The following is a 26,107-nucleotide window of genomic DNA, read 5'->3' as shown; positions in this document are numbered from 1 at the left end:
TCATTCAGGTCGATCCACTTTCACAGGAACTGATACAGTACTTCAGAAGTAAGAATTTACTCATTTGTGTGAGACTTAACCTGGTACAGAATGAATCCCTCTTAAATACCCAATCACCTCTTAAAGCCTCCACCTCCCAAAGTAATCCATTATATTGGGAATCAAATTTCAACGTTAGTTTTTGTGTGAACAAACATATCCAAACCAGCTGTTACCTAAAATACATAAATACATAGTCAACACTAAGAAAATCTGGTCCCAAAACAGTGTGTGTGTGTGTGGGGGGGGGAATGATTTGAACGGATACCACACTAAAGGAGTTACTGAGATGGTAAATATGCATATGGGAAAAGTGTCAACATCATATGTCATTTGGGAATTGCCATTAAAACTGTGATGCTATTAACACTCATTAGCATGCAGAAGTCCTTCAGCCGGGCATGGGTGGCTCACACACCTGTAACTATAGCTGAGATCTGAGGACTGGGGTCGGCCTGGACAGGAAAGGCCTTGAGACTCTCACCTCCAATGAACCATCAGAAAACTGGAAATGGAGCTGCGGCTCGAAGTGGTAGGGCGCTCGCCTAGGGCAGAATGGCTCTAGGGACAGCGCCCAGGCCCCGAGTTCAAGTCCCATGACTGACCCAACACTGCCAATGCCCAAGACAGAGACAAACAGTGTCTCGGGGAAGGGGTTTGGAATCTAGAGTGCGACAGACCTGGGTTCGAAGCCGGCGCTGCAGCTCCACGGCTGTGGGCCGCCCCTCGCGTCCCCGGCTCCCTGAGTCTCCTCAGGGGCGGCGGCTAGGCGTCAACGCGCCACCGGGCGCGCCAGGGACGGACCGCCGCCGGCGCCCCCTGCCGGCCGCCCGGCCCCCGCGGCGGGGCCCGCGCCCAACGCTCGGCCGCCGGTCTCCGCGGCCCGATGCCGTGCGTCCGCCCGGTCCTCGGCCTCCTGGCCGCCCTGGCCGCCTGCGGAGCCGTCGCCTTCCTGGCCTACTGCGTCTACTTCGACCGGAAGCGGCGTGGCGACCCGGCGTTCAGGCGGCACCTGCGGGACAGTGAGTGCGCCCGGTGTGGCAGGGGGGCCGGGCCCGGGGCGCAGCGGGCCGCGGGATGGGCGGCGGCCGAGGGGACCGCGGGCCCACGAGCCATCTATGTTTGCAGAGAGAAGAGCCCAGCAGCCGCCGGCCCAGGCGCGGGACGCGCAGGTGAGGCGTCGCCCACACGCCGGGAACTTTCTAGAAGCAGGGCCGGGAAGGGGGGGGGTGCTTGTGGCCCGCGTGCCGCGGCCTTCCGTTTAGTGCTAGCTCTCTGCAGCAAAAGGAAGCGAGGGAGGGAGGGAGGGGGCCGGGGAGGCGGAGGATAGGAGGGTCGCGGCGCGAAGCCCGCCGGGGCAGGACCGTCTGTGAGACTGAGCTAGAAGACGGAAGTGGAGCTGGGGCCTTGAGTGCAGCAGCCCAGGGCTCAAGGGCAGGACTAGTACTCACTGCCTTGGTCCATCCGCAGGAGGTTTTCCCCGGGCGTTTGCTCAGACGTGCACGTTTTCTGATCCTAACGCCAGCACGTGTGGCGCCTTAGCCGTGAGTCCCCAACTGGAATGCGGATGCACCTGGAGCTTGTTAACAGTGTAGATGGCTGAGCCAAGGGTTATCCTGTAGGTCGGGGAGGACCCCAGGACCCTTCTCTAACAGCTCATCCGGAAGGGCCCTGGGCCCCCAACGTCTTCCATGGTTTTGTCTCCTCCGACAGGGTTCTCAGATGTACCACTCTAGACCCAAATTGGACCTACATGCTCCACACTTGCCCAGCCACACGGATGGCACCGATTCATGATCGCATCCTTGTTACCAATCTTCTCCTGCTTCCTTATGGAGCTTATAGACTTGCTACCCTCCTGGCTGCTCTTGTTTACTTAAATAACAGACTTATTTTTCACAAATATGGGTGTACTAACTCCTTATCCATTCCATCACTCCTCTTTGTATCCAGCCACTACAGGCTTTCTATGCACAACCTCCCCACTCTCTGCACTTCTGAAACCAACCTCACTTGGATACCACTGCCTTGCATGAGTGCCTACTGTACTAACTGCCTAAGGGTTGGAAATAATCTATATAAAGTTCCTTGTCTGCAGCTGGTCTTCAGTAATGAGTACTGATGCTATGGTTACCTTGTCATAATCCAATTGAATGCTGGGGATATGGCTCATGTGGTAAACACAAGTACAAAACCCTGAGTTCAAATCCCCCAGTATTGCAAAAACAAATGACCATTCGATGTGTGCCATACAATGCATTCATCAAACTTTACCAAACTTCTCCATACTCATGCTCTTTTCTGAGAAACCTTTCCTGATTCTTTATCCAGATGTAAAGTACTGTGAATCCCAAAAGACATTGGACTTCTTATCATACCTAGATGTTAGGAATCACTTTCTCAGCTTTGTGGTGGGTTTGTCAATGGACTTAGAGGTTTGTGTTGGTTGCCTACTTCTTCCAGCTGCTCCTAGACTGTCCTGCCATTTATAGTACTTACAAAACCTCAATCCACTTATGGAGCCTTTGACAACTATTACTGATAAAAGCTTTCAAGGGGCTGGTTTAGTAAGCACAATAAAGACCAGTCCTAGTCATAGTTCCAAGGATGATGACATCTTGTGGTCTTGTTTGCCTTTCTGAACCAACGTTCTGATACTTATCAGCTGTCAACCTTACACCATGTCCTATCCTGCTCTCCTTCTGAGGGTTTCAATATAGAAGCTTTGCCAGTTTCCTGTCTCACCTAGTAGAGAGGTACCAAGCTGTAGAACATTTTTAATGAAATGAATATCTAGTAGATATGTTTCTATGAGGAGATATCACAATGACCAGAGACCTATAGGCCAGAGAAATCTCTGCAACCTATTCAACATGCATTGGTAATAACAAGCAAGAAAATACAATTGCAACACACAAAGCTACCTTTACTGTATTAGTTATAGGAGGATTTCTGCAGTGTTATTACCATTCTTTTTTTTTTAATCTCAAAAACTTTAACCCTATTTTAGGAAACATTTAATTATAAAGAGAAATTACATTTTTCACTCATTAGAGACTAGGCTCAAAATGTGCTTTTAAAATAAGAATTGATTTTGACCAGCATACCAAAGGCCTTACATTCACTACTCATTGTTAAATGTCTTATGAATCTTTTAGTTGTGGGATCTAGCAACAAATGAAAAACTGCAAGAACGTTTTCTGCAAGAGGTACAGATGGCAGAACTTTGGTTATCTAGAGGTAAGAAGTAATAATCATTTTAAGTTACTTGCAATAACATGTTCAAGAATTACAATCAGTATTTGTCAGATTTGGTATTTTGCTTCAGTTAAAAAGAAATTGTCAGCCAGGCACCAGTGGCTCATGCCTGTAATCCTAGCTACTCAGGAGGCTGAGATCTGAGGATCGCGCTTCAAAGCCAGCCCGGGCAGGAACATCCATGAGACTCTTATCTCCAATAAACCACTAGAAAACTGGAAATGGCGCTGTGACTCAAGTGGTAGAGCGCTTGCCTTGAGCTGAAGAGTGCAAGGACAGTGCCTAAGCCCAGAGTTCAAGCCCCACGACCAACCCCCCCCCAAAAAAAAAAAAAAAAAGAAAAAGAAAGAAATTGTCTTGGTTTTTTCACCTGCAACATTATCCCACTCAAAGGAAATTTTGATTTACAAGTCAAACAAGTCACATACGACAGAGGCTGGGAAGGTGGCTCAGTCGTAGAGTGCTTGCCTTGCATGCATGAGGCCCTGGGTTCAACTCCTCAGCACCACATAAGCAGAAAAAGCTGGAAGTGGTGCTTTGGCTCAAGTGGTAGAAAGCTTGCCTTGAGCTGAAGAGCCGAGAGACAGCGCCCAGACCCCAGTGTTCAGGCCCCACGACTGGCCAAAAAAGAAAGAAGTAGACTATATTCTTACAGTCTAGGCATAATATAGGCTATGTTATGTAAACTTAATGCAAGCATATGTCTACAATATTCCATGACACTGATGGTCATGTAATGTGTTTGATTTTTAAAACCCAGAATGTACACAAATGACTTTTTTTTTTATTGGTCATGGGGTTTGAACTCAGGACCTGGGTGCTGTCCCTGAGCTATTCTGCGCAAAGCTAGTGCTCTACTACTTGGAGCCACAACTCCACTTCCAGTTTTCTGATGGTTAATTGGAGGTAAGTCTCATAGACTTTCCTGCCTAGGCTGACTTTGAACTATAATCCTCTTATCTCAGCCTCCTGAATAGGTAGGGTTACAGGAGTGAGCCTCCAGGGCCTGGCACAAACTACTTTAAAATCTCACTTGACTTCTACTCATTTTAAGAGTTACTCAGGTATTTAGATTTAGATGTTGATGGTGTAAGTGTTGAAATTATTAGAAATTATAAACTTGGCTTTAAATTTCTCCCCCAAAAGTGGTAACACTTTTTCCTCTGTGAACTCATAGATGTACAGATTTATCTCTTATCCAGAATACTTGAGACCACAACCTCTTTGAAATATGTGTATATTCCTAATGTGACTTACTCAGAACATATAATTCATTTCATAGACATTATATATAACCTGTAACAAGTTAACTTGTTACAAATTTTTTAGTGTTTGGGCTTTGACTTATCATCTGAGGTTAAATGTGGAGTTTTCATTTGTGGCCTGAATTCAGCATTCAAATTTTGGGGTTTGAAGCATTTTGAATTTTCACATGAGGGTTCAACCTGTAGTTCTGTAACCAATTTAGTTGTTTATGTCTGTGGAATCATAGGGACAATAATTTTGATTGTAATATCTGAGAGGCTATGTTGGATTTGTTGGTTTAGTTAACCAATCATTTGCTTTTTCTATTCCATTAGCACTATCTGTCATGAGTATAGGCACTACTGTATCTTCAGTTTTTCTTTAAAAACATATAGACTATAGTTAAAGTATTATGACAGTGTATTACCATCATAAAGCTAAAATATTATCAATTTAAAATAAATTTAGGGCTGGGATATAGATTAGTGCTAGAGCACTTGGCCTGATCCAAGGGTCAAAAGTTAGGTTCTCCTACTGCATTGCTGGTGGGAATGTATACTGGTACCTCAGAAAGCTAAATATAGACCTCCCCTATGACCCAGACATACCACTCCTAGGCATCTAACCTGAGCAACAGGAATCAGGATACAAGGACACATGCACCTCCATGTTCATTGCAGCACTGTTCACAATAGTCAAGATATGGAAACAAACCAGATGCCCCACTACTGATGAGTGATCCAAAAATTGTGGTACCTATATACAATGGGATATTATATAGCCATTAAAAAGGACAAAGTAATGGCATTTGCAGGGAAATGGATGGAACTAGAGCAAATCATCTTGAGCGAGGTAAGCCAAGAGCAAAGAGACAAACGGCACATGGTGTCCTTGATACATGGATGCTAAAGCCAGAAATGCAAGGAGATATGACAAAGTAAATAGGGCTCGAGAAATAAAGGACTTCCACTCATTTTATTGTATCATTGCTAAATGACTCCATGTTCTTGACCACATATATGGTATATATATGTGCACAAGGGAAGGAAGCTAGGAGGACACAGAATCAGAGGGAAACAGGAAAACATACAACAGAGGGGCCCATCAGCTGCACTGACATAGAAGAAAAGGAACTAAGCAATGCAAAGACAGTGATGACAGGGGAGGAATGAGAGGGAAAGAGGGAACAGCTTAAACTAAGCAAAAGGGAAGAAATGTAACTATCACCTGATGTGGAAGAAATAATTGTATTGTCAAAGCTCATAGTATTCACAAACTTTATAGACCATGATAATGACAATTTGCCTTGTGAAAGTTAACATGTGTTTGTGACTTTAACTATCACTATTCCACAATACTGTATGTAATCACCTAATCTCAACTTTAAAAAAAAGTTAGGGGAAGTGGCGCTGTAGCTCAAGTGGTAGAGTGCTCGCCTTGAGTTGAAGAGCTGAGGGACAACGCCCAGGCCCAGAGTTCAAGCCCCACGACCGACAAAAAACAAACAAACAAAAAAAACCCAACTATATAAAAAAAAGTTAGGAAGCCGGGCGCTGGTGGCTCACGCCTGTAATCCTAGCTACTCAGGAGGCTGAGATCTGAGGATCACGGTTCAAAGCCAGCCCGGGCAGGAGAGACCATGAGACTCCTATCTCCAATAAACCACCAGAAAACTGGAAGTGGCACTGTAGCTCAAGTGGTAGAGCGCTCGCCTTGAGCTGAAGAGCTAAGGGACAGCGCCCAGGCCCAGAGTTCAAGCCCCACGACCGGCCAAAAAAAAAAAAAAAAAGTTAAGTTCTACTCCTACTTCTAGCATTAATGAGCTTGAAAACTAAATCACTTCACTGGTCCTTTGTTTCCTAAAAGTTGAGAGTAAAACTAAGCCATCCGATGTTATAATTTAAAGAGAAATGATTATAGTTTACTTTTCACAAATTTCTATTCCTTGTTACTTCACAACTAATCATCCTAAAATTCATTTATAAAAAATTAATTCAGAAATCAGAGTTCACAGATGTCTTTTCTTTCTCTAGATTATAATTCATGTTATACTAAATTTTGTTTCAAGCTGGGTATAGGGACACATGCCCATAATCTCAGTATTTGGGAAACTGAAGCAGGAACATCTCAAGGTTGAGACTTGCCTGAGTTATGCAGGGAGACTGTCTCAAAAAAAATTGAAATCTTTGATAATGGAGTCTATTCCTTTCAGCTTTTTTTTTTTTAATTGAAAAACAGGCCACATTAAAAACTAAAATAAACAACATGAATATTTTCAAGGCAAGTGTATTTCCTTAAACAGTGAGTATGGTAACTGTAATTTGCCTGATACAATGATTGTGTGAGTGTGTGTGTACATGCCAGTACTTGGGCTTGAACAAGTCTTGAACAAGTCTCTGACTAGGCCTTTTGTTTAAGGGTATCATTCTACCACTTGAGCCATACCTCTGCTTCTGGCTTTTTGATGGCTAATTGGAGATAAGAGTCTTATAGACTTTTCTATGATCCTTAGATCTCAGCCTGAGCTTTACCACTGTGAAACTCATTCTCTCTCATATGTGTACTCTTTATTCTTCATAGGAATTGTCTAAATAGCCTTTAGTGTAAGATGCTTTAAATGTTTAACCTTTTTTGCTTTCTTGTAGGATGCACATTTTGACAAATGCTAAATTTTACTCAAAATGTCCTACTGTTTCAGGAGAGAATGGAATGGGGGTACAACACCTCAGCAATGCCCTTTCAGTCTGTATGCAACCACAGAAGCTTCTCCATGTTTTCAAACGCACACTCCCTCCCAAAGTATTTCAGATGCTATTGCACAAAATCCCCCTTATCTGCCAGGTGAGTACACAGTTAATCATTTTTTTGAAATATACTTTGTGAATTATAACAGTAATAATCATGATGTTGGGTTAGATTACATAGGAATAGCAAAGTATGTTTGTGAATTGCCCAAGTTCTAAATGACCATTTTTAAGCCAAATGAATAAAAGGTATCTTTATCAAACTGCCTGATATACTTATGCATCAATGAGAATTTCCTATAAATGCTTGCATTTGTTTCAGGATTGATAAGCCAAAAGATATAAATTTACCTCTGTTTTACTTTTATTCAGCTGATTGCATTTCATGGTTGAAAATAAACCATATATTGTTGGTCAGACTCAGAACCATTCATGTTAGACTCTCAGCTTTTGAACAAAGTGTGAAACAATACAGACTCCATTAGAGCCTAATAGTCAACTCTTACACATTCCCAAATTAGTCTTAGATGGGATGTTTCCTGAAGATACAGCTAGGATAAGAATGTAATGCCCACTGATAAAAGAAGGGAAGCAAGAAAAAGATCGTGCATTGAAATGATTAGCAAGTAACTGTTTTATGTATTTACCAGCAATTTGAGGCAAACATGAATGAACAGGAATGCTTGGAGGATGATTCTGATTGAAAACATTTCAACGTATCCACAGTCCAGTCAGAATACTGTGTTCTATACAGTATAAACAACTAACTGCTCAGTGATACTTCCATTTATTTTACTTTTAGTAATAAAATTTTTTTCTACCTTATACATGATTGGACACATATTTTACTTTAAAATTAACAGTCACGAATGAAGAAACAATGGTTTATTTTTCTAACCACAGTGACCAAGCCGTAAATCTTAAGACTTCAACAAATGTTACATCTTACTATTTTCACTGAACAATGACCTTCTCTTTTGATTATTTCTGGGGAACAATGTTTTTGTTTCTCCAGTGGTTTCCATTTGCCAAGTAGCCACAACAGACAGGCTTTACAGGGTGCTTACTGCTTTCAGAGGATTCTATGAGATGAATCCTCATTTCCAGTGCAACGACTGTTGGCAATGTTTCATTGAAGTCCATCCACTGGGACTTCCCTATCGCGGCTGGCCCAGGAGTCCTGCTTTGGCTGCTAGGGCTTCATTCTGCTGAATATGATATTCCTGAAACCTCATAGATATTCTTTGTGTCATTTTTAAATATTTCTGTAAGCAATGTTCCGAACAGGTAATCTAGAAATAAGGAAGACGAAGCAACACAAAAAAATCAGTTTTTTAAAATGCAGGTATTATAAAAGAAAACCAGTGAGATGTTTTTGAACACACACACACACACACACACACACACACACACACACACACGTGTGTGCGCACGCACACGCACGCACCCCTCCCTCCCCCAGGGGTAGCAAATACTATAGCTTAATTGTTGATACTTTCAACCATTAGTGAGAATTAAAGCTTTCTTGAAGCTTCTGGACTGTATTTTCTACAGGTATGTTTCAGTATTAACCGAAAGCCCACATTATTACCCCCTTATTTAGATGGTTAAAATAAACATCTAGGAGCTGGTTGTGGTGGTACACATCTTTGGTCCTAGCTATGCAGGTGCTGGAAGGATTATAGCCTGACAATGGTCCTTAAGTAAAAACACCACATCCTATAAGAAAAATAACTAAAGCAAAAAGGGCTTTAGGCTTGACTCAAGTGTAGAGCATTTGCTTACAAGCATAAGGCCCTAAATTCAAAGCCCCTATATTACTTCCCACCAAAGGGGGGAAAAAAAGTTCATTTAGTAGTTTTATGTCTTTATGTCTATGCTCTATCATAGTAGTCATATACAAGCCCTTTTTTTTTGGTCGGCCATGGGGCTTGAACTCTGGGCCTGGGCGCTGTCCCTCAGCTCTTCAGCTTAAGGTGAGCGCTCTACCACTTGAGCTTCAGCGCCACTTCCGGTTTTCTGGTGGTTTATTGGAGATAGGAGTCTCACGGTCTCTCCTGCCCGGGCTGGCTTTGAACCGCGATCCTCAGATCTCAGCCTCCTGAGTAGCTAGGATTACAGGTGTGAGCCACCAGCGCCCGGCTGCCCTTTTGTTTTTGAAACAGAGTCTGCCTAACTTAGCCTGGGCTGGATCCAAAACTTCCTGATCCTTCTACCTCCAACTTCCAAGTACCTGGTATTATAGGCATATACTACTACACCCTACACGTTTCTTTTTAATGAGTAACCTCATTATCCACATTCTTGATTCTAAAAATATTGCTTACTTTTTACTTACATATTTATTGAGATGAGGTCTTAATATGGCCTTGACCTTGCCACTTAGGCCAGGTTTGCCTGGAACTTAGGATCATCTTGTATCAGCCTCCAGTGCTGAGATTACAGGTGTGATCACCACACCTGGCTTCACTTTTTTTTTTTCTCAAATATTTCTTATTGAGATTACATGACTAAATAAATTTCACAATACTGTAGCATAGTTATACTTAGCCTAAGTCACAAACACCTTTTAATATTCACAACAATAGTTACCATTATCTTAATCTACACTGCTTATGAACTATGACCTTTAACAATAAAACTATTTTTTTTTTTTACAAATTGGGTGATATATACATTTCTTTTGCTTAGTATCAGCTGTTCCCGCTTTCTCTCTTTAGCTTTTGTCCTATGTTTGTCAATTATTTAACAAGTAAGTACTGATGATGGTTAGATACTAAATTCTTGGCATAAATGCTACCAACATCTTCCACTGGAGAAGTTTGTCACTTTGAGCAAATATGCAGATAATGTGATGAAGACATTAAAAGTTAACACTTAAAATAGGACTGGGTTTCAGAGTCTACCTATGAAATAAAAGCTACCACAAACAATTTTTGTTTATTTTCTGAAATTAATCCAAGTTCTCAGGACCAGATAAAAGGCCAAATCCAGTTTCTTTAGACAGCTAGGTGCTGGTGACTCATGCCTGTAACCCTAGCTACTCAGGAGGCTGAGAGTTCGAAGCCAGTCTGGGCAGTAAAATCCATGAGACTTTTGTCTCCAATTAACCATCAAAAAGCAAGAATTGGAGCTGTACTCAAGTGGTAGAGCACTAGCCTTGAGCACAAAACCTCAGGGACAAGCCCACGTGTTGAGTTCAAGCCCCAGGGCTGGTACACACACACAGGTTCTTTAAGCCTGACTACAGTAACTCAGCTGCCCAACCGATAAATCTACCTTTATATATTATCATTATCACATCAAATTTTGGCATCACTAAAAACAATAGTATGAATAGTATGAATTTGGAAATTCTTAAGAAAACAAATACAGATATATCCTATAATCTAACAATACCACTATTGGGCATCTACCCAAAATATTACAAGTCAGGATATAGTAAACTATGACATTTTCACATCCATGTTCACTGCTGAACTATTCATGATAGCTGGTTAAGCTATGGAGGCAGCCCAGATGCCCTAAAATGGATGAATAGATCAAGAAAATGTCACACACACACACACACACACACACACACACACACACACACACACACACACACACACACACACACACACACACACACACACACACACACACACACACACACACACACACACACACACACACACACACACACGAAACTAGTTATCAGGAAGAACAATACCATGTTATTTGCAGGGAAATGGATGGACCTAGGAAAAAATCTTAAAGTAACTCAGGCAAACATTGCCAAGTTTTTTCTCCTATGTACAAGTTAGATCTAAAATGTAAACATACACAAAACCATATACAAGGTTATATGCATCTATACACACAAACTGACTAACAGATGGTAAACTCAGGGGAGGATCCCAATAGTGTAACTCCTTTAAACAACTAACAAACCTTCCAAAATGATCAGGAAGCTGAAACATGGTTGTTTTTTTGGTTTTGTTTTGGGGGGATTAGGGGACAGAAGAATAGAAAGAAGGCAAGTCAGCAAATACAATCATTATATTCAAGGTACCTATATGAAAATGGAACTGTGTAATTTGAGGATATGGATGGACTAGGAAAGATGGGGGAGTGATGGAAGGGGTGACACTGATCAAAATGCATTGTACACATAATCTGCCTTGTTAAATTGAGAAACCTTTGTACAACTACTTGAAATAAAAAAATAAACAAAACCTTGGTTCCTCCAAGCACTAACACATAGCAGATAGCTGAGTAAGTAAATGAAGAGAGTGCTTGTAAGGATCCTATTATTCTTGACAAATTTTGGAGAGTTTTTAGCATGCAACACTTTTCTTACCTCTTCAGGTTTTACATCTCTTGTTGTGAAGTCTTTAACACAGTCTAAAAAGCAGGTTTCTGTAAGTTTATTGTAGGTTCCCAGGAATTCTTTAAACTACAAATAAACCATAAAGTTATTTAATACTCAGTTTTAGAAACAAAGATGATTTGTATCTAAACAAAATATCCTGTCACATCGCAAATCATGGTTTGTTTGTTTTTATTGTTTTTGTTTTCAGATGGGCTTCCTATATAACCCAGGCTTGGCTTTGAATTTATGATCGTACTATCTCAGGCTTTTGAGTGCTTGGGATTAGAGGTGTTAACTACCATATCCAGCTAATAATGATTTTTGAAAATGATCTATAAATAACCACTGATTCACATTTTCAATAGTAGATTCTTTTTTGTTGTTGTTGTTGTTGTTGTTGTTGTTGGTCGTGGGGCTTGAACTCTGGGCCTGGGCTCTGTCCCTCAGCTCTTCAGCTCAAGGCGAGCGCTCTACCACTTGAGCTACAGCGCCACTTCCTTCAATAGTAGATTCTATTTTTTATTTTTGCAAGGTCCCCTTAATTGTAGTACCTTACCTGTTTTATCTGATCAGATTCTGGTATTTGTGCAGCCATATTCTTTTGATATGTTTATTAGTCACCTAATTTAAAAGTTAAAAGAAAGAAATTTGTCAATCTATTAAATATTTTAGGCTAAAGAGTTACCTCATTATTAACATATTTTATAAATTTCTAACTATAGATATAATTATATACCATTTCTTTCTTTTTGAACTCAAGAGTCTGGGCACTGTCCTTGAGGTTCTTTTGCTCAAGGCTAGAACTCTACCACTTGAGCCACAGTGCCATTTCTGTTTATGTGGTACTGAGCAATCAAACCCAGGGCATCATGCACACTAGGCAAGCACTCTACCACTAAGCCACATACCCAGCCCCAAATGGAGGGCCTTGGGCTTTTTTTCTTGTATGTTTTGTTTTTTTGGCAGTCATGGGGCTTGAACCTGGGGTCTGGGCACTGTACCTGAGCTTTTCTGCTCAAGGCTAGCGCTCTATCACTTGAGCCACACATAGCACCACTTCTGGTTTTCTGTTGGTTTATTAGAGATAAGAGTTTCACAGACTTTCCTGCCCAGCTGGCTCAGATCTCAGCCTCCTGAGTAGCTAGAATTACAGGCATGAGCCACTGGTGCCTAGCTAGTCTCAGATTTTTAGTAACAGTTTAGATTTTGTGATGGGTCCCTGTCTTAGTGTGTGTGTGTATGTGTGTGCCCTAATCCTGGAGTTTGAACTCAGGGTCTGGGTGGTATTCCTGAGTTGTTTTATTGCTCAAGGGTAATGCTCTACCACTTGAGCCTCAGGTCTACTTCCAACTTCCAGGCTGGCTTTGAATTGTGATCCTCAGCTCTCAGCCTCCTGAATAGGTAGGATTACAACATGAATTGCTGGTGCCTGATTTATCATTCAGTTTTAAATCAACATCAGCTCATAAAAATATTCAGGGTTCAAAACATAGTTAGAGAATTTATGTATTTTGCATTTCAAAAACAGTTATCACAGAGACTTATCAGGAACTTCTGAACATTTCATACTTGTGATCTAACTTGGCAATGGAGAAGACAAAGAAGTCAGAAAACCTTTCTGTATTTCCAAGGTGTATACATACTATAAATGTAGGACTTTAGTTCTAGATATAAGAATGTGTATTATCTGGTTTACTTATTCATGCTGGTTAGTTCTAGAAAGGTTGAGCATCCCACTTAAAAGGTTTGCACAAACTAAAGCTATTAAAAATCAAACTAGCATCTAGAAGGAAGACCTAACACTAACCCTATATACTATAAATTAACAAATACTATGCATTATAGTCTTGAATTTAATAAGAAATACATAAAAATAAACGGATAGTATATCTTTCCTACTAGCTTGTCAATTACTTAAAATGTTTATGTGGTACTGAGGAATCAAAGTACAAATTGCAAAGTATAAACTTTTTGTGAAACTTATATGGAGTTGGAAATTGAAAATTCAGGCTTAGGACAACATGTAGGACACTATCACAAAAAATACCATTCTGAATAAAACATTTAACCAACAGTAACTATTCTATTCACAGCCATGCATACAGTTCTCCTGTGCATTTACTTTTCCCTTGTCTTTTTTTTTTTTTTTCTGCTTATGTGGTGCTGAGGAATTGAACCCAGGGCCCTCTGCATGCAAGGCAAGCACTTTACCACCGAGCCACCTTCCCAGTCCCCCTTGTCTTTTTTGGGGGGGATGGTCATGGGGCTTGGACTTGGGTGCTGTCCCTGAGCTCTTTTGCTCAAGGCTAGTGCTCTACCACTCTGAGCCACAGTGTGCCACTTCCAGTTTTCTGGTGATTAATTGAAGATAAGAGTCTCAAGTGAACTTTTCTGCCCACGCTGACTTTAAACCATGATCCTCAGATCGCAGCCTCCTGAGTAACTAGGTTTGCCGGTATGAGCCACTGGTGCCTGGCTTCTCTAGTCTTTTCTAGTCTTTTCTTCCTTAGTAGTTCCTGGTGGGAACTACTGACATTTTAAAAGAACTGTATGCAAGGGATAGCATCAATTCTTTAATTTGCTGTGCTTGTCTCATTCTTAATGTTATATTTTATTATTTCTTTGAAGTAATACAAAGTATAATCTGGTTTCATAGAAACTGGATACTTCAAAATCATAATTTGAAATCTTATGATTCTAGAATCATAGAATCTTATGATTCTAATTAATTGACAGATAATGCTAGCTATGAAACAGTCTATGAATAATAATATCTCACTACATGGGCACAATATTTAGGATTAAGCATATTTCTCAGCAATTATGTTTTTGTTTTTTTTGTGAGGGTCCGGTCGTGGGCCTGAACTCTGGGCCTGGGCGCTGTCCTTCAGCTCTTCAGCTCAAGGCTAGCACTCTACCACTTGAGCTACAGCGCTACTTCCGGCTTTTTTCTTTTTGCTTATGTGGTGCTGAGGAATCGAACCCAGGGCCTCATACATGCAAGGCAAGCGCTCTACCACTGAGCCACCTTCCCAGCCCTTCTCAGCAATTATGGAGTCCAGAACAAAGTAGCACAAAATGTTCAAGCACTAAAAGAACAGAATTGTTAACTCAGAAATTGTATCTAGGAAAAATATCCTTCATTCCTGAAGGGAAACTCAAGACATTTGCAAAGGAAGAAAAACTAAGAGAATCTGTTGTTCACAGACCTACACAAAATGGGTTATTTAAGTTTTTAAACAGAAACTAAGAATTAAGGACATCCAAGAGGGAAAAAAAAATTCACACACAACTTTCTGAATTTCCTAAATTATGTTAGCTGTTGGAAAAATATATGCTCACCTAATGTTATTCTAAATGTATGTTGACAATTGGGGTAAATGGATGTAAAGTGTCTATATTTCACTCAAACTAATATGTTGGCACCTTTAGATTGTGATAATCATGCTTGTCCCCCTCTCTGTCTCTAAGAGATACATAAGGAGATAGTCCCCCCCCCCACATACTTTTTTTTTCTGGTGGTGTTACTAGTTCATAACAACAAACTCTGACTTAGGTTTTTCATTCAAAGCTAGCATTCTACCACTTGCATTTCTAATGCCTCTATTACCTCTACTTCTAACGCCTCTATTACCAGCTTTTTCCTGGCTAACTGAAGACGAGTCCCTTGAATTTGTCTGTCTTAAGTTGAACTGTGATCCTCAGAGTTCTTACCTTATTAAGCAGCTAGGATCACAGGCCTAAGCCACTGGCTCCTGGCTGAGATAGTCAACAAACAAAAAGTAAAATAACAAGCTTAAGCACTAGGTTATGTAAACCCTAATAGGTTAAGTCCAAAGTACACCAATCAAGAGACAGAGTGGATTAAAGAAACATTACTCAAGCATAACACATATAAAAGAAACAATGACTCAAGTTGTATAGTTCCTATTTGGAAAGTGCAAAACCTTGAATTCAAAACCTAGTACCACCACCAACACCATCACTAAAAAAATGATACATATATTATGCAAACACTAAACAGAAGAAAGAAGAAACAGTGGGTAGTGGGTATATCAGAGAAAGTAGACTTCAATGCAAATTACTAGACACAAACTGGTAAACGGATCAAGAAGTGTATGCACCAAAAACAAAACTGTAAAATATGTAGAGTGAAGACTTCTATTTAGAACTGGAAAGAGAAACAAAGATCTGCAATTATAGGTGAAAATTTCAATACTGCTCTCTTAACAACTGATAGAACAATGAAACAAAATTAGTCCAGATACGGAAAAATCCACCATTAAAAAAAAAAAAAATCAATTCGGGCTGGGAAGGTGGCTCAGTGGTAGAGCGCTTGCCTTGCATGCATGAAGCCCTGGGTTCAATTCCTCAGCACCACATAAGCAGCAGGAAAAAAAAGCCGGAAGTGGTGCTGTGGCTCAAGTGGTAGCGTGCAAGCCTTGAGCTGAAGAGCTGAGGGAGAGTGCCCAGGCCCAGAGGTCAGGCCCCACTATCGGACCCCCCCCCCAAAAAAAATAAATTGGATAAAAATCCATTATTTCTAGAATTTTGCACCTAATTCCACAGAGTCTACACTTTTTATCAAGTGGCCATGGAATTCATACCAAATAAATCATTATCCTAGACCATAAAACTAGCCTGGATAAATGCACAAGAACTAAAATCATTCTGGGCATGTTATCTCTGATCACAAAGAATGTAAAGAGAAACTGCAGATAACAAGAAAATCTCCAGATAATAGACAACTAAACAGTAAGAGATAATTCTTTCTAATGTATGCATTGGGTACTAAATATATTTCTATGATATTGACCCAGCTTTTTTTGGGGTCCATTATGGGGTTTCAACTCAGGGCTTAGGCACCATCCCTGAGCTATTCTGCTCAAGGCTGGTATTCTACCACTTTGAACTTCAGCTTCACTTCCATTTCTCTGGTGGTTACTGGAGATAAGAGATTCAAGGGGACTTCTCTGCCTGGGTTGGCTTCAAACTGAGATCCTGATATCTAGCCTCCTGAGTAGTTCTGATTGGAGGTGTGTGCAGGGGGGCCCAGCTGGCTTAGTTTTTATACAGATTTCAGTGTGTTAAATTTAGCATTTCATTCAGTTCAGTGAATACTATCAGCAGGAATGGAAGTATAAAATCACTACAGACTCTTCAGACATTCAAAAGACAGTATCACAAACAAGTCTACATGTAAAAACTTAACAGTTAAGTAAAAGTCTATAGTTAAGTATTATCTTGGTATAAAATCCAGACAAAAAGACAGCACAAAGAGTCTACAAGAAAAAAAAAACCTTTTATGAAATTGACATAAAATGCTTAAAATAAAGTATTTAGCAATATACAAAAAAAAAGGATTACACCCTTTGAACAAGTAGGCTTTATTTGAAGAAATGTGAGACTGTGAGACTAACTGAATATTTGGAAATTAACCAGTGTAGCCTACATATTAATACAATAAAGAAGAAAATTCACATGATCAGATCAAATGATGTGGGGGAAAAAAGGATTTTTTTTTTTGGGGGGGGGGTGAGGTCGTGGGGCCTAAACTCTGGGCCTGGGTGCTGTCCCTCAGCTCTTCAGCACAAGGTTAGTGCTCTACCAATTAAACCACAGCTCCACTACTGGCTTTTTCTGCTTTTGTTGTGCTGAGGAATCGAACCCAGGGCCTCATGCGTGCAAGGCAAGCACTCTACCATTGAGCCCAGCCCCCCAAAAGTATTTTTTTGTTGTTGCTGTTGTTTGTTTTCCATTTTCTGAAACTAGGCCTCACACTATTGTAGTCCAAACTTGACTCAAACTTGCAATCCTCTTATCTTAACCAACAAATAATGGAATTACAGGGGGAAAAAAAAATCTGGTCACAAACCAATATCCATTCATGGAAAAAACTCTCAGAAAAATAGGAAAAGGAAGACTTTTTTGTTAAAAAGCAAAACAAAACCCTATAATATATACCATACTTGCCCTAAGATTGTAAGCAAGGGAAGACATCAACTTTCACCACTCTTAGACATCATACATGTTAAGTTCTATTCAGTGTAGTAAAAAAAAAAAAAAAAAAAAAAAGAGAGAAATGAAAAGGCATAAAGATAGTGAAGGGAGAACATAAAATTGCCAGTATTTGTTTTATGACCTGATTGTGAATACAGAAAACTTAAAAAAAACTCAACTACAATGAGTTCAAATGTCTCAGGATATAAGATATACAAAAATCAATTGCATTTCTACCTACTAACAATGGATATGTGTTCACTGAAATTAAAAATACAATACTACCAGGAAGTTGAAACTTTTGATAGGGGGATAGACAAGTGGAGAGAAGAAAGTTGGGAGAATACAGTCACTGTATTCAATATCCATATGTAAAAATGGAACACCATACCTTAAGGGTATAGGTGGGGTTGGGAAAGATGTGAGGGAATGATGGAAGGGGTGACACTGATAAGATACACTACACTTACAAACTGAATTGAACAGATGTAAAACTACTTAAAACAATTTTAAAAATTAACAAATAATTAATCCCTGAAAAACAAAGTAGGGATAAGTCTAATAAAACATGTACAGTACTTACATGTTAACTACAAACTGCTAATGGAAGTTGTAAAATACCCCCCAAAATTAATATATTCTCTTCCTGTAAGCAGCCAGAGGTGACCTGTGAAAATGGTTCGCTACTTTGTAGACCCAGAAAACCCCACAAAATCATGCAAGTCAAGAGGTTCCAATCTTCGTGTAGACTTTAAGAACACTAGAGAAACAGCCCAGGCCATCAAGGGTATGCATATCCGAAAAGCGACTAAGTATCTGAAAGATGTCACATTAAAGAAGCAATGTGTGCCATTCCGGCGTTACAATGGTGGAGTTGGCAGGTGTGCCCAGGCCAAACAGTGGGGCTGGACACAGGGTCGGTGGCCCAAAAAGAGTGCTGAATTTCTGCTGCACATGCTTAAGAATGCAGAGAGCAATGCTGAACTGAAGGGTTTAGATGTAGACTCCCTGGTCATTGAACACATCCAGGTGAACAAAGCACCTAAGATGTATTGCCAAACTTTACAGAGCCCATGGTAGGATTAACCCATACAAGAGCTCCCCTGCCACACTGAAATGATCCTTACTGAGAAGGAGCAAATTGTTCCTAAACCAGAAGAGGAGGATGCACAGAAGAAAAAGAAGAAACTGAAGAAACAAAAACTTATGGCACAAATTAGAAGCCTTAAATGTTAAGAATGTCAGTTTTCCCAAAACTGATATATACATAGGCTTAGCATTATTCTCAAGTTCTCAGCAAAATCTCATAGCCAGCCACTGGTGGCTCATGACTAATCCTAGCTACCAGAAGGCTGGGATCTGAGGACTCTAGTTTGGAGCCAGCCCAGGCAGAAAAGTATGTAAGAGTCTCATCTACAAAAAGCAGAAGTGGCTCAAGTAGTAGTTGAGTGCCAGCCTTGAATAAAACAGCTAACGGACAGTGCCCAGGCCCAGAGTTTAAGCCTTAGAACCAGAAGAAAACAAAAATCTTGAAAATTTAGGAACAAGTTTTTGAAACTTTGATATCAAAAGCAAAAAGACTAAAACAGGAAGGTTTTAGTCCTGTTTTAGTCTTTTTGCTTTCGATATAAAAATTAAAATCTATTTGATTTCAAGGTTTTTATATAGTGACAATAATCAAGTGTTTGTGGTTTCAGTAAAGAGGGAAATAGATCAATAGAAAATCCAGAAAAAGAAATATGTAGGGGCTGGGAAGGTGGCTCAGTGGTAGAGTGCTTGCCTTGCATGCCTGAGGCCCTGGGTTCAATTCCTCAACACCACATAAGCAAAAAGAAAAAAGCCAGAAGTAGCTCTGTGGCTCAAGTGGTAGAGCGCTAGCCTTGAGCTGAAGAGCTGAGGGACAGTGCCCAGGCCCAGAGTTCAGGCCCCATGACCGGACCCAAAAAAAAAAAAAAAGAAATATGTAAATATACTGAGCTGAGTTTTGGTAAAGGGCAAAAGCAATTAAATGAAGGATAGCCTTTCAACAAATGAAAATAACCATAACAACAAACTATAACCTTGAATTAAATCTGTTACCTTATATAAAAATAAACTGAAAATGTTTTAGGGACTTAAAAAGATACCAGAAAATCTTTAGGCTTTATTACTAGGGAAAGAGTTCTTAGACTTGACCCCAAACACATAAGCTGTAAGTGGAAAATTCTATGAATTAGACTTTCATCAATATTAAAAACTCCACATTTTGTGAAAGAATGGCTGCCACCTCTCCAAGACTTGATTTCAGGACACCCCAATCCTTTGCCATCCGAGACTGGTGGACTCTAATTTGACATGAACAACAGTTGAACATGCCTAGAGGCTTCCCCAGACACTCTATTTCTTTCTCTGGGGTTGGTGAAGCAAAGGAGGATGGTGGGTGGAAAGTCTGAGAAGCTGGACACTAAGAAGAAACTTGAATCCAAGAAGGCTGGTGGGGATGGCAAGGTGAAGAATGCTAGAAGTTTTTGTTTGCTTTCTTTGTGTGCATGCCTTGGGGCCTAAGCTTTACTGCTCAAAGTTGGCCTTCCACCATACTAAAGCCATACTCCATTTACAGTTTTTGAAGGCCAATTAGGAGATACAAGCCTCAAGGATTTTTCTGCCTTGGCTAGCTTGGAATCATGATCCTCAGATCTCAGCCTTCTGAGTAGCTAGGATTATACTGTTAAGTTTTTAAAAAGAGGTAGCTGAGTAAGAACAGCACCATGCATGTGGTATTCAGGTAAGGGGTAGGTTTATTCAGTAGACCTGCTGGGACCAGGCCAGGCTGGCACTCCACGTGGCTGGGAAAGGCCTGGGAAAGAGCTGGGAAAGAGAGTGTCTGGGCCTGGGCTAGGCCTTATCTAGGGTATGGGCAGAGAAAGGTATGGCCACCTCAAATTCAGATGTGACCTCTTCCAGGTGTGCCAGTTGCCTAGGTAACACAGGTACTGGGTGGAGACTTTGCTGTGAGGAGGGTGGAGTCTGCTTGCCATCCAGAAGTGGACCTTACATATACTAGTCCTAGATGGTATCGTCTTTTGATGTAGTTTCATTAAACAATCTTTTCTTTAAGCAAAATGTTTACCATAATACAGAAGTAACATTAGCTCATTGTTAAGGAACTGGAAATACATAGTTCTATTCTTTCTTACTCAAAGACCACTTTATTAACATTGAGATTTATTTTCTTTTCTTTAGAATCATTTGATTAAATAATCTCAAATATTTCCTAGACCTACAGTTGAACTCAATAGCCAGCAGCAATTTTAACTCTGCCTAAATCTTCAGTTATTCTCAGCAGTTGCCATTATGAAGATTATGGTACACATAATCAAAAATTGTACAGATACATAAAAAACCTCACAGTGAGACAAAATAATAAAATGTGGCCTACACTCTTGATTCTATTTTCCATCACTAGAACCCATGTTTGTTATTGTAGAGTAAACATACTACCAGGGTTATCTTCCATTTACAACCCTGAAATCCAGAGATAGACAAGGGATAGCCTGAGTAGATCTTGGGATGATTATAGAAATTTGGTATGTGTGCCAAATAATTTATCATAGAACCAGGGAACTTTGGAGTAAAAAGAGATCTTATCAGTCATCAGGCTCAAACCTTTGCTGATGCATGAGTTTCCTTTCTGTTCTGGAAATGAAGTTGTCCAGCCTTTGCTTGAGTCTCCAGCCAGGCCTGATTTCTTACCTGAAAAATGAGGATATTTAATATGACAGCTGAAGTCTCTTCAACTTCTAATAGTCTTTTTGATGGAATTCAAATTCATAAAAAAGCAACTTCCTTTTAGTTGCCAAATTTAATATATCAGGTTGTTTTTCCTTCTTGCTTAAGAAGCAAACTCAGGACCTTGAGCATAAGCACTCTACTACTCCCAGCCTTTTCTCTTTTGGTAAGTTAAAGTCTTACTATATATAACCTTACTATATACAATCTAATTCTTTTTTGTTGTTGTTGTTGTTGGTCATGGGGCTTGAACTCTGGGCATGGGCGCTGTCCCTCAGCTCTTCAGCTGAAGGCTAGTGCTCTACCGCTTGAGCCACAGCACCACTTCCAGTTTTCTAATGCTTTATTGGAGATAAGAGTCTCACAGGCTTTCCTGCCTGGGCTGGCTTTGAACCAAGATTCTCAGATCTCAACCTCCTGAGTAGCTAGGATTACAGGCGTGAGCCACCCATGACCCGCTCTACAATCGAATTCTATACTGGGGCTACAAGGTATTTTGTGTGTGTGCACCTGCGCGTGCGTGCACATGTGTGTTTGTGTTTAATATGTTATAGGCTCTTTTATTTTTACACAAGCCAAAGGATTTATTTTGGATAGTACTGAATTGAAATTCACAGACCTGAATTTGCTAGGCAGGTGCTCTACCACTTCAGCCATGCCCACCTCTCTTTTGCTTTATTTTTTTGGATGTTTCTTGTTTTATATGTCAGTACTTGGGCTTGAACCAGGGCCTGGACACTGTCCCTTAGCTTTTTCACTCAAGGCTGGTGCTCTACCTACCCCTTTAGCTACAGCTCCACTTTCAGCTTTTTTAAGTGGGTTTACTAGAAAAAGTCTCATCAGCTTTTCTATACCAACTGGCTTTAAACAATGATCCTCACATCTCAGCTTCCTGAGTAACTAGGATACATGTATAAGCCACCAATGCATCTCAATTTTCCTTCAAGCCAGCTTCAGATCACTCTCTCCTTATATAACCCTCCCAGGTAGATGGGATTTCAGGTATATGCTAGTACCATGTTTGGCTTTGTTGGCTGAGACTAGGTTTTGCTAACTTTTTGCTCAGACTGGCCTTAAACCACAATCGTGTGTCTACAGCCCTGCTAGCTGGGCTTATACACCTATATCACATCTCTTTTGCCACTTATATTTCTCCATATTTATTAGGCTAGATATTAGCTCTTTTGTTGTTTTTGAAAGAGGGTTTTGTGTGACCTGGAACTTGCTACATAGATCCATTCTCATATCTGGCCTATTATTTATTCTCCAATGCATCTAGTTCTTTTCCTTAAGTGTTTTGTCTTCTAGAAAATAAATACATTAAGCAGGTCTTGGTGGTTCACGCCTATAATCCTAGCTACTCAGGATGCTGAGATCTGAGGATCTCGGTTCAAAGCCAGTCTTAGGCAGGAAAGGTCCTGAGACTTATCTCCAATAAACCATTCAGAAAACCGGAAGTGGTGCTGTAGCTCAAGTGGTAGAGCACTAGACTTGAGCTGAAGAGCTCAGGTACAGTGCCCAGAGTTCAAACCCATGACCAACCAAAAAACAAAACAAAACAAAACAAAATTTGCCAAAAGGCCAGCAAAGGCCCCTGGAGGGAAAAATGTTTCAGGTGAATATTCTCATACAAGGAGAATTTCCAGAAATTTCTGAATATTGGAAAAAAAAGTTATGAAGAAATTGATGTTCTCCATTTCTTTGTAAAACTCTTATGTAAGGTACCAATTCTGAAGCCAAAATTTATTAATTAATTTTTAACTTTTTTTTTTTTGGTGGGTCATAGGGCTTGAACTCTGGGCCTGGGCATTGTCCCATAGCTTTTCAGCTCAAGGCAAGTGCTCTACCACTTGAGCCACAGCCCCACTTCCTGTTTTCTGGTAGTTAATTGGAGATAAGAGTCTCTTGGACTTTCCTGCACTGGCTGGCTTTGAACCACAATCCTCAGATCTCAACCTCCTGAGTAGCTAGGATTACAGGCGTGAGCTGTGAGCCACCAGCACCCAGCTCTTTGTGCTTTTATACTACTGGCTTCACAGCATTGATGCATGAACACTGGGGATACTGAGGGTTTTACCCCAGCTCTGATATGAAAGGAGTTGTAAGATTTATTTATTCAAGTAATTTTAATGATGTGTATGCTCAGACCTTAAGAGACTAGTGCAGAAAAAAATCTTTTTCACACCTAAATTTCACCAAGAAATCATGGGAGTTCATTCATATTGCAGCTGACATTGTTTTTGTGTACATGTGTGTGCCAGTTCTGAGGCTTGAACTCAGTGCCTGAGTCCTGACCTTGAGCTTTTTGCTAAAGAATAACACTCTACTACTTGAGCTACTGGGGCTTGAACTCAATGCTTATGTGCTTTCCTTGAGCTTTTTATGGGGGGGTGGGGTGGGGAGGCCTGGTTGTGGGGCCTGAACTCTGGGCCTGGGCGCTGTCCTTCAGCTCTTCAGCTCAAGGCTAGCACTCTACCACTTGAGCCACAGCGCCACTTCCGGCTTTTTTCCTTTTTGCTCATGTGGTGCTGAGGAATCGAACCCAGGGCCTCATGCATGCAAGGCAAGCGCTCTACCACTGAGCCACCTTCCCAAGCCCTCCTCGAGCTTTTTTAAATATCGCTTTACCACTTGAGCTTCTGGCTTTTTGGTGACTAATTGGAGGTAAGAGTCTCATGGATTCTCCTGCCAGGTCTGGCTTCAAGGGAAGTCCTCAGATCCCAGACGCTTGAGTAACTAGGATTATAAGCCCTGAGCCACCAGCATCTGGCTTTTCTTTTGAATAACAAATCGTTAACCAGTAGGTACATACAACCTAGCAGACCAATAATACAGGGAAACTGTAAGTGCTGTAATAAAAATGATTAGCTAATAGAAACTTACCAAGATACCAAAACAACAATTATGATTTTTTTTTTTTTTGTCGGTCGTGGGGCTTGAACTCTGGGCCTGGGCGCTGTCCCTCAGCTCTTCAGCTCAAGGCTAGCGCTCTACCACTTGAGCTACAGCGCCACTTCCGGTTTTCTGGTGGTTTATTGGAGATAGAAGTCTCAAGGTCTCTCCTGCCCGGGCTGGCTTTGAACCGCGATCCTCAGATCTCAGCCTCCTGAGTAGCTAGGATTACAGGCGTGAGCCACCAGCGCCCGGCTCAATTATGATTTTTTTAAGTCTCCAAAACAGTTCCCTTTAAAGTCCCATTTGCCCTAAACTTCTGCAAGTAAATGGCTGAGATGTGAAAGAAAATTTTAGTTTTAACATCTGACTCCCCCCACCCCAGCTTTATTTTTTGAGGCTTTTTAGCTTGTTTTATAGGCAAAGCTCTAAGGTAGTGCGTTTCCTAAAATGAGCGCATCAGGGAATAGGGGTTGTTGGCCTTAGTACTGGAGAAAGGATTAGAGGTCAGAAAGTCTAGAGCTTTTAATCGAGGGTCCGTGTCTGTCGGCTCAAGGTCATGTCTGTCAACACGGATATCTCATAGTCGGTTACTCTTCCATGTCCCAAAGAAGACTCCCAAACGCGAGCTGGAGGTGCCATAGGCACTGCAGTCCGTTCCTCTTCCCCCCACACCCATCCCGGTCCCAGGATGGATCCGAACCCTCCCCGGGCCTGCAGTCCACCCCCTCTCCCCACAACCCAGTACTAGAGTAGATCCGAACCCTCTCCGGGACTGCAGTCCTCCTCCCCGCCCCACATCCCAGTTCTGGGGTGGATCCGATCCTTCTCCGGGACTGCAGTAGCCCCACGACCAGTCCCGGAGTGGATCAGATCCTCGCCGGGACGGGCAGCCGCCGCTCCCTCCCCACGACCCGGCCCCGGGTGGACCCGAACCCTCGCCGCCGGGCCTCCAATCCTCCACCCCGCCCCACGACCAGTCCCGGAGTGGGTCCGACCCTCGCCGGGGCTGCGATCCTCCACCCCGCCCCACGACCCGGCCCCGGGTGGATCCGACCCTCGCCGGGACGCGCAGCCGCCGCTCCCTCCCCACGACCGGACACCGGGGGTGATCCGAACCCTCACCGGACGCGCAGCCGCCGCCCCGCCCCAATCCCAGCGACACGCGGCGGCCTTTTCGGGAACCCCTACCCCGAACGTAGCCTGGCCGCCCCCCGCCCGGGCACCCGGGACTCCAGTGTAACGGAGACACCATACTTAATCACAAGCTCTCGCGTCAGCCGCCGGTACGCGGTCAGGGAGCTGCGAAGCCTGTCCAGTCAGGGGGCGACGGCCGAGGTCCGGGCGGGCGGGCGGGCGGGCGGGCGGGCGGAGCGGCGGAGAACACGTGGCCGCCGTGATGTCAAACGGCGCTTAAACCTCGTGACGCCGATTCGTCAGACCACGACCACAATCGAGGGGAGGAGGAGGAGCCAGCATTACCAGTAAGTTTATAACTTCCTTCAGAGTTAACTTCTGCGACCGTCTGTTGAGATAATGACCTTCAGTCTGCACTTCCGGCCGGAGGACGTGCCGAATCTGTCGGCGCCGTCGGAAGCCTCATTTACTTAATTCCAGATCGCTAACCGCTCGGAGAACCGCAGTGTAAATAGTCCTTAATAAACACAAGTCGTTTTACCGGTCATGTGAGTGATTTTACGTCCGCGACGGGCTCTCGAATTTTATCCCATATTTTAAGTTTTGGGGCGTGATGCGCTGCCTTTAAAAAAAAACAACTGACAGTTAATTGTCTCTGACCTCCCGAGTT

General features: G+C 41.8%; 2 protein-coding genes and 1 pseudogene across 4 annotated transcripts; 2 read left to right on the top strand and 1 right to left on the bottom strand.

Annotated features, from left to right (window-relative positions):
* The first annotated feature begins 898 nt into the window (after positions 1-898).
* Tomm20l (translocase of outer mitochondrial membrane 20 like) lies at positions 899-11,989 on the top strand. Of its 2 annotated transcripts, none has more exons than XM_070032640.1 (5): positions 899-1,061; positions 1,168-1,211; positions 3,198-3,279; positions 7,241-7,383; positions 11,849-11,989. In XM_070032640.1, exons 1-5 carry the CDS (start codon positions 926-928, stop codon positions 11,888-11,890), a joined length of 447 nt encoding a protein of 148 aa, XP_069888741.1. In that variant the 5' UTR covers positions 899-925; the 3' UTR covers positions 11,891-11,989. The 2 variants fall into 2 exon arrangements, with proteins under 2 accessions (XP_069888741.1, XP_069888731.1); XM_070032630.1 differs by lacking the exon at positions 11,849-11,989 and adding an exon at positions 7,937-8,073.
* Positions 8,157-25,761, bottom strand: Timm9 (translocase of inner mitochondrial membrane 9). Of its 2 annotated transcripts, XM_070032652.1 has the most exons (5): positions 25,558-25,761; positions 21,286-21,372; positions 12,197-12,261; positions 11,629-11,724; positions 8,157-8,578 (listed from the first exon to the last, which is right to left on the bottom strand). In XM_070032652.1, the coding sequence occupies exons 3-5, from the start codon at positions 12,233-12,235 to the stop codon at positions 8,444-8,446; spliced, it is 270 nt and encodes an 89-aa protein (XP_069888753.1). In that variant the 5' UTR covers positions 12,236-12,261; positions 21,286-21,372; positions 25,558-25,761; the 3' UTR covers positions 8,157-8,443. The 2 variants fall into 2 exon arrangements, with proteins under 2 accessions (XP_069888753.1, XP_069888761.1); XM_070032660.1 differs by lacking the exons at positions 21,286-21,372; positions 25,558-25,761 and adding an exon at positions 15,355-15,393.
* LOC138808238 (large ribosomal subunit protein uL22-like) lies at positions 18,279-18,891 on the top strand (annotated as a pseudogene).
* Positions 25,762-26,107: the final 346 nt, after the last annotated feature.

Source organism: Dipodomys merriami, unplaced genomic scaffold (genome assembly GCF_024711535.1).
Source record: "Dipodomys merriami isolate MVZ:Mamm:240054 unplaced genomic scaffold, mDipMer1.0.p SCAF_1, whole genome shotgun sequence".
In the NCBI taxonomy this organism is placed as follows: domain Eukaryota; kingdom Metazoa; phylum Chordata; class Mammalia; order Rodentia; family Heteromyidae; genus Dipodomys; species Dipodomys merriami.
This window is presented reverse-complemented; position numbering and strand designations above follow the sequence as displayed.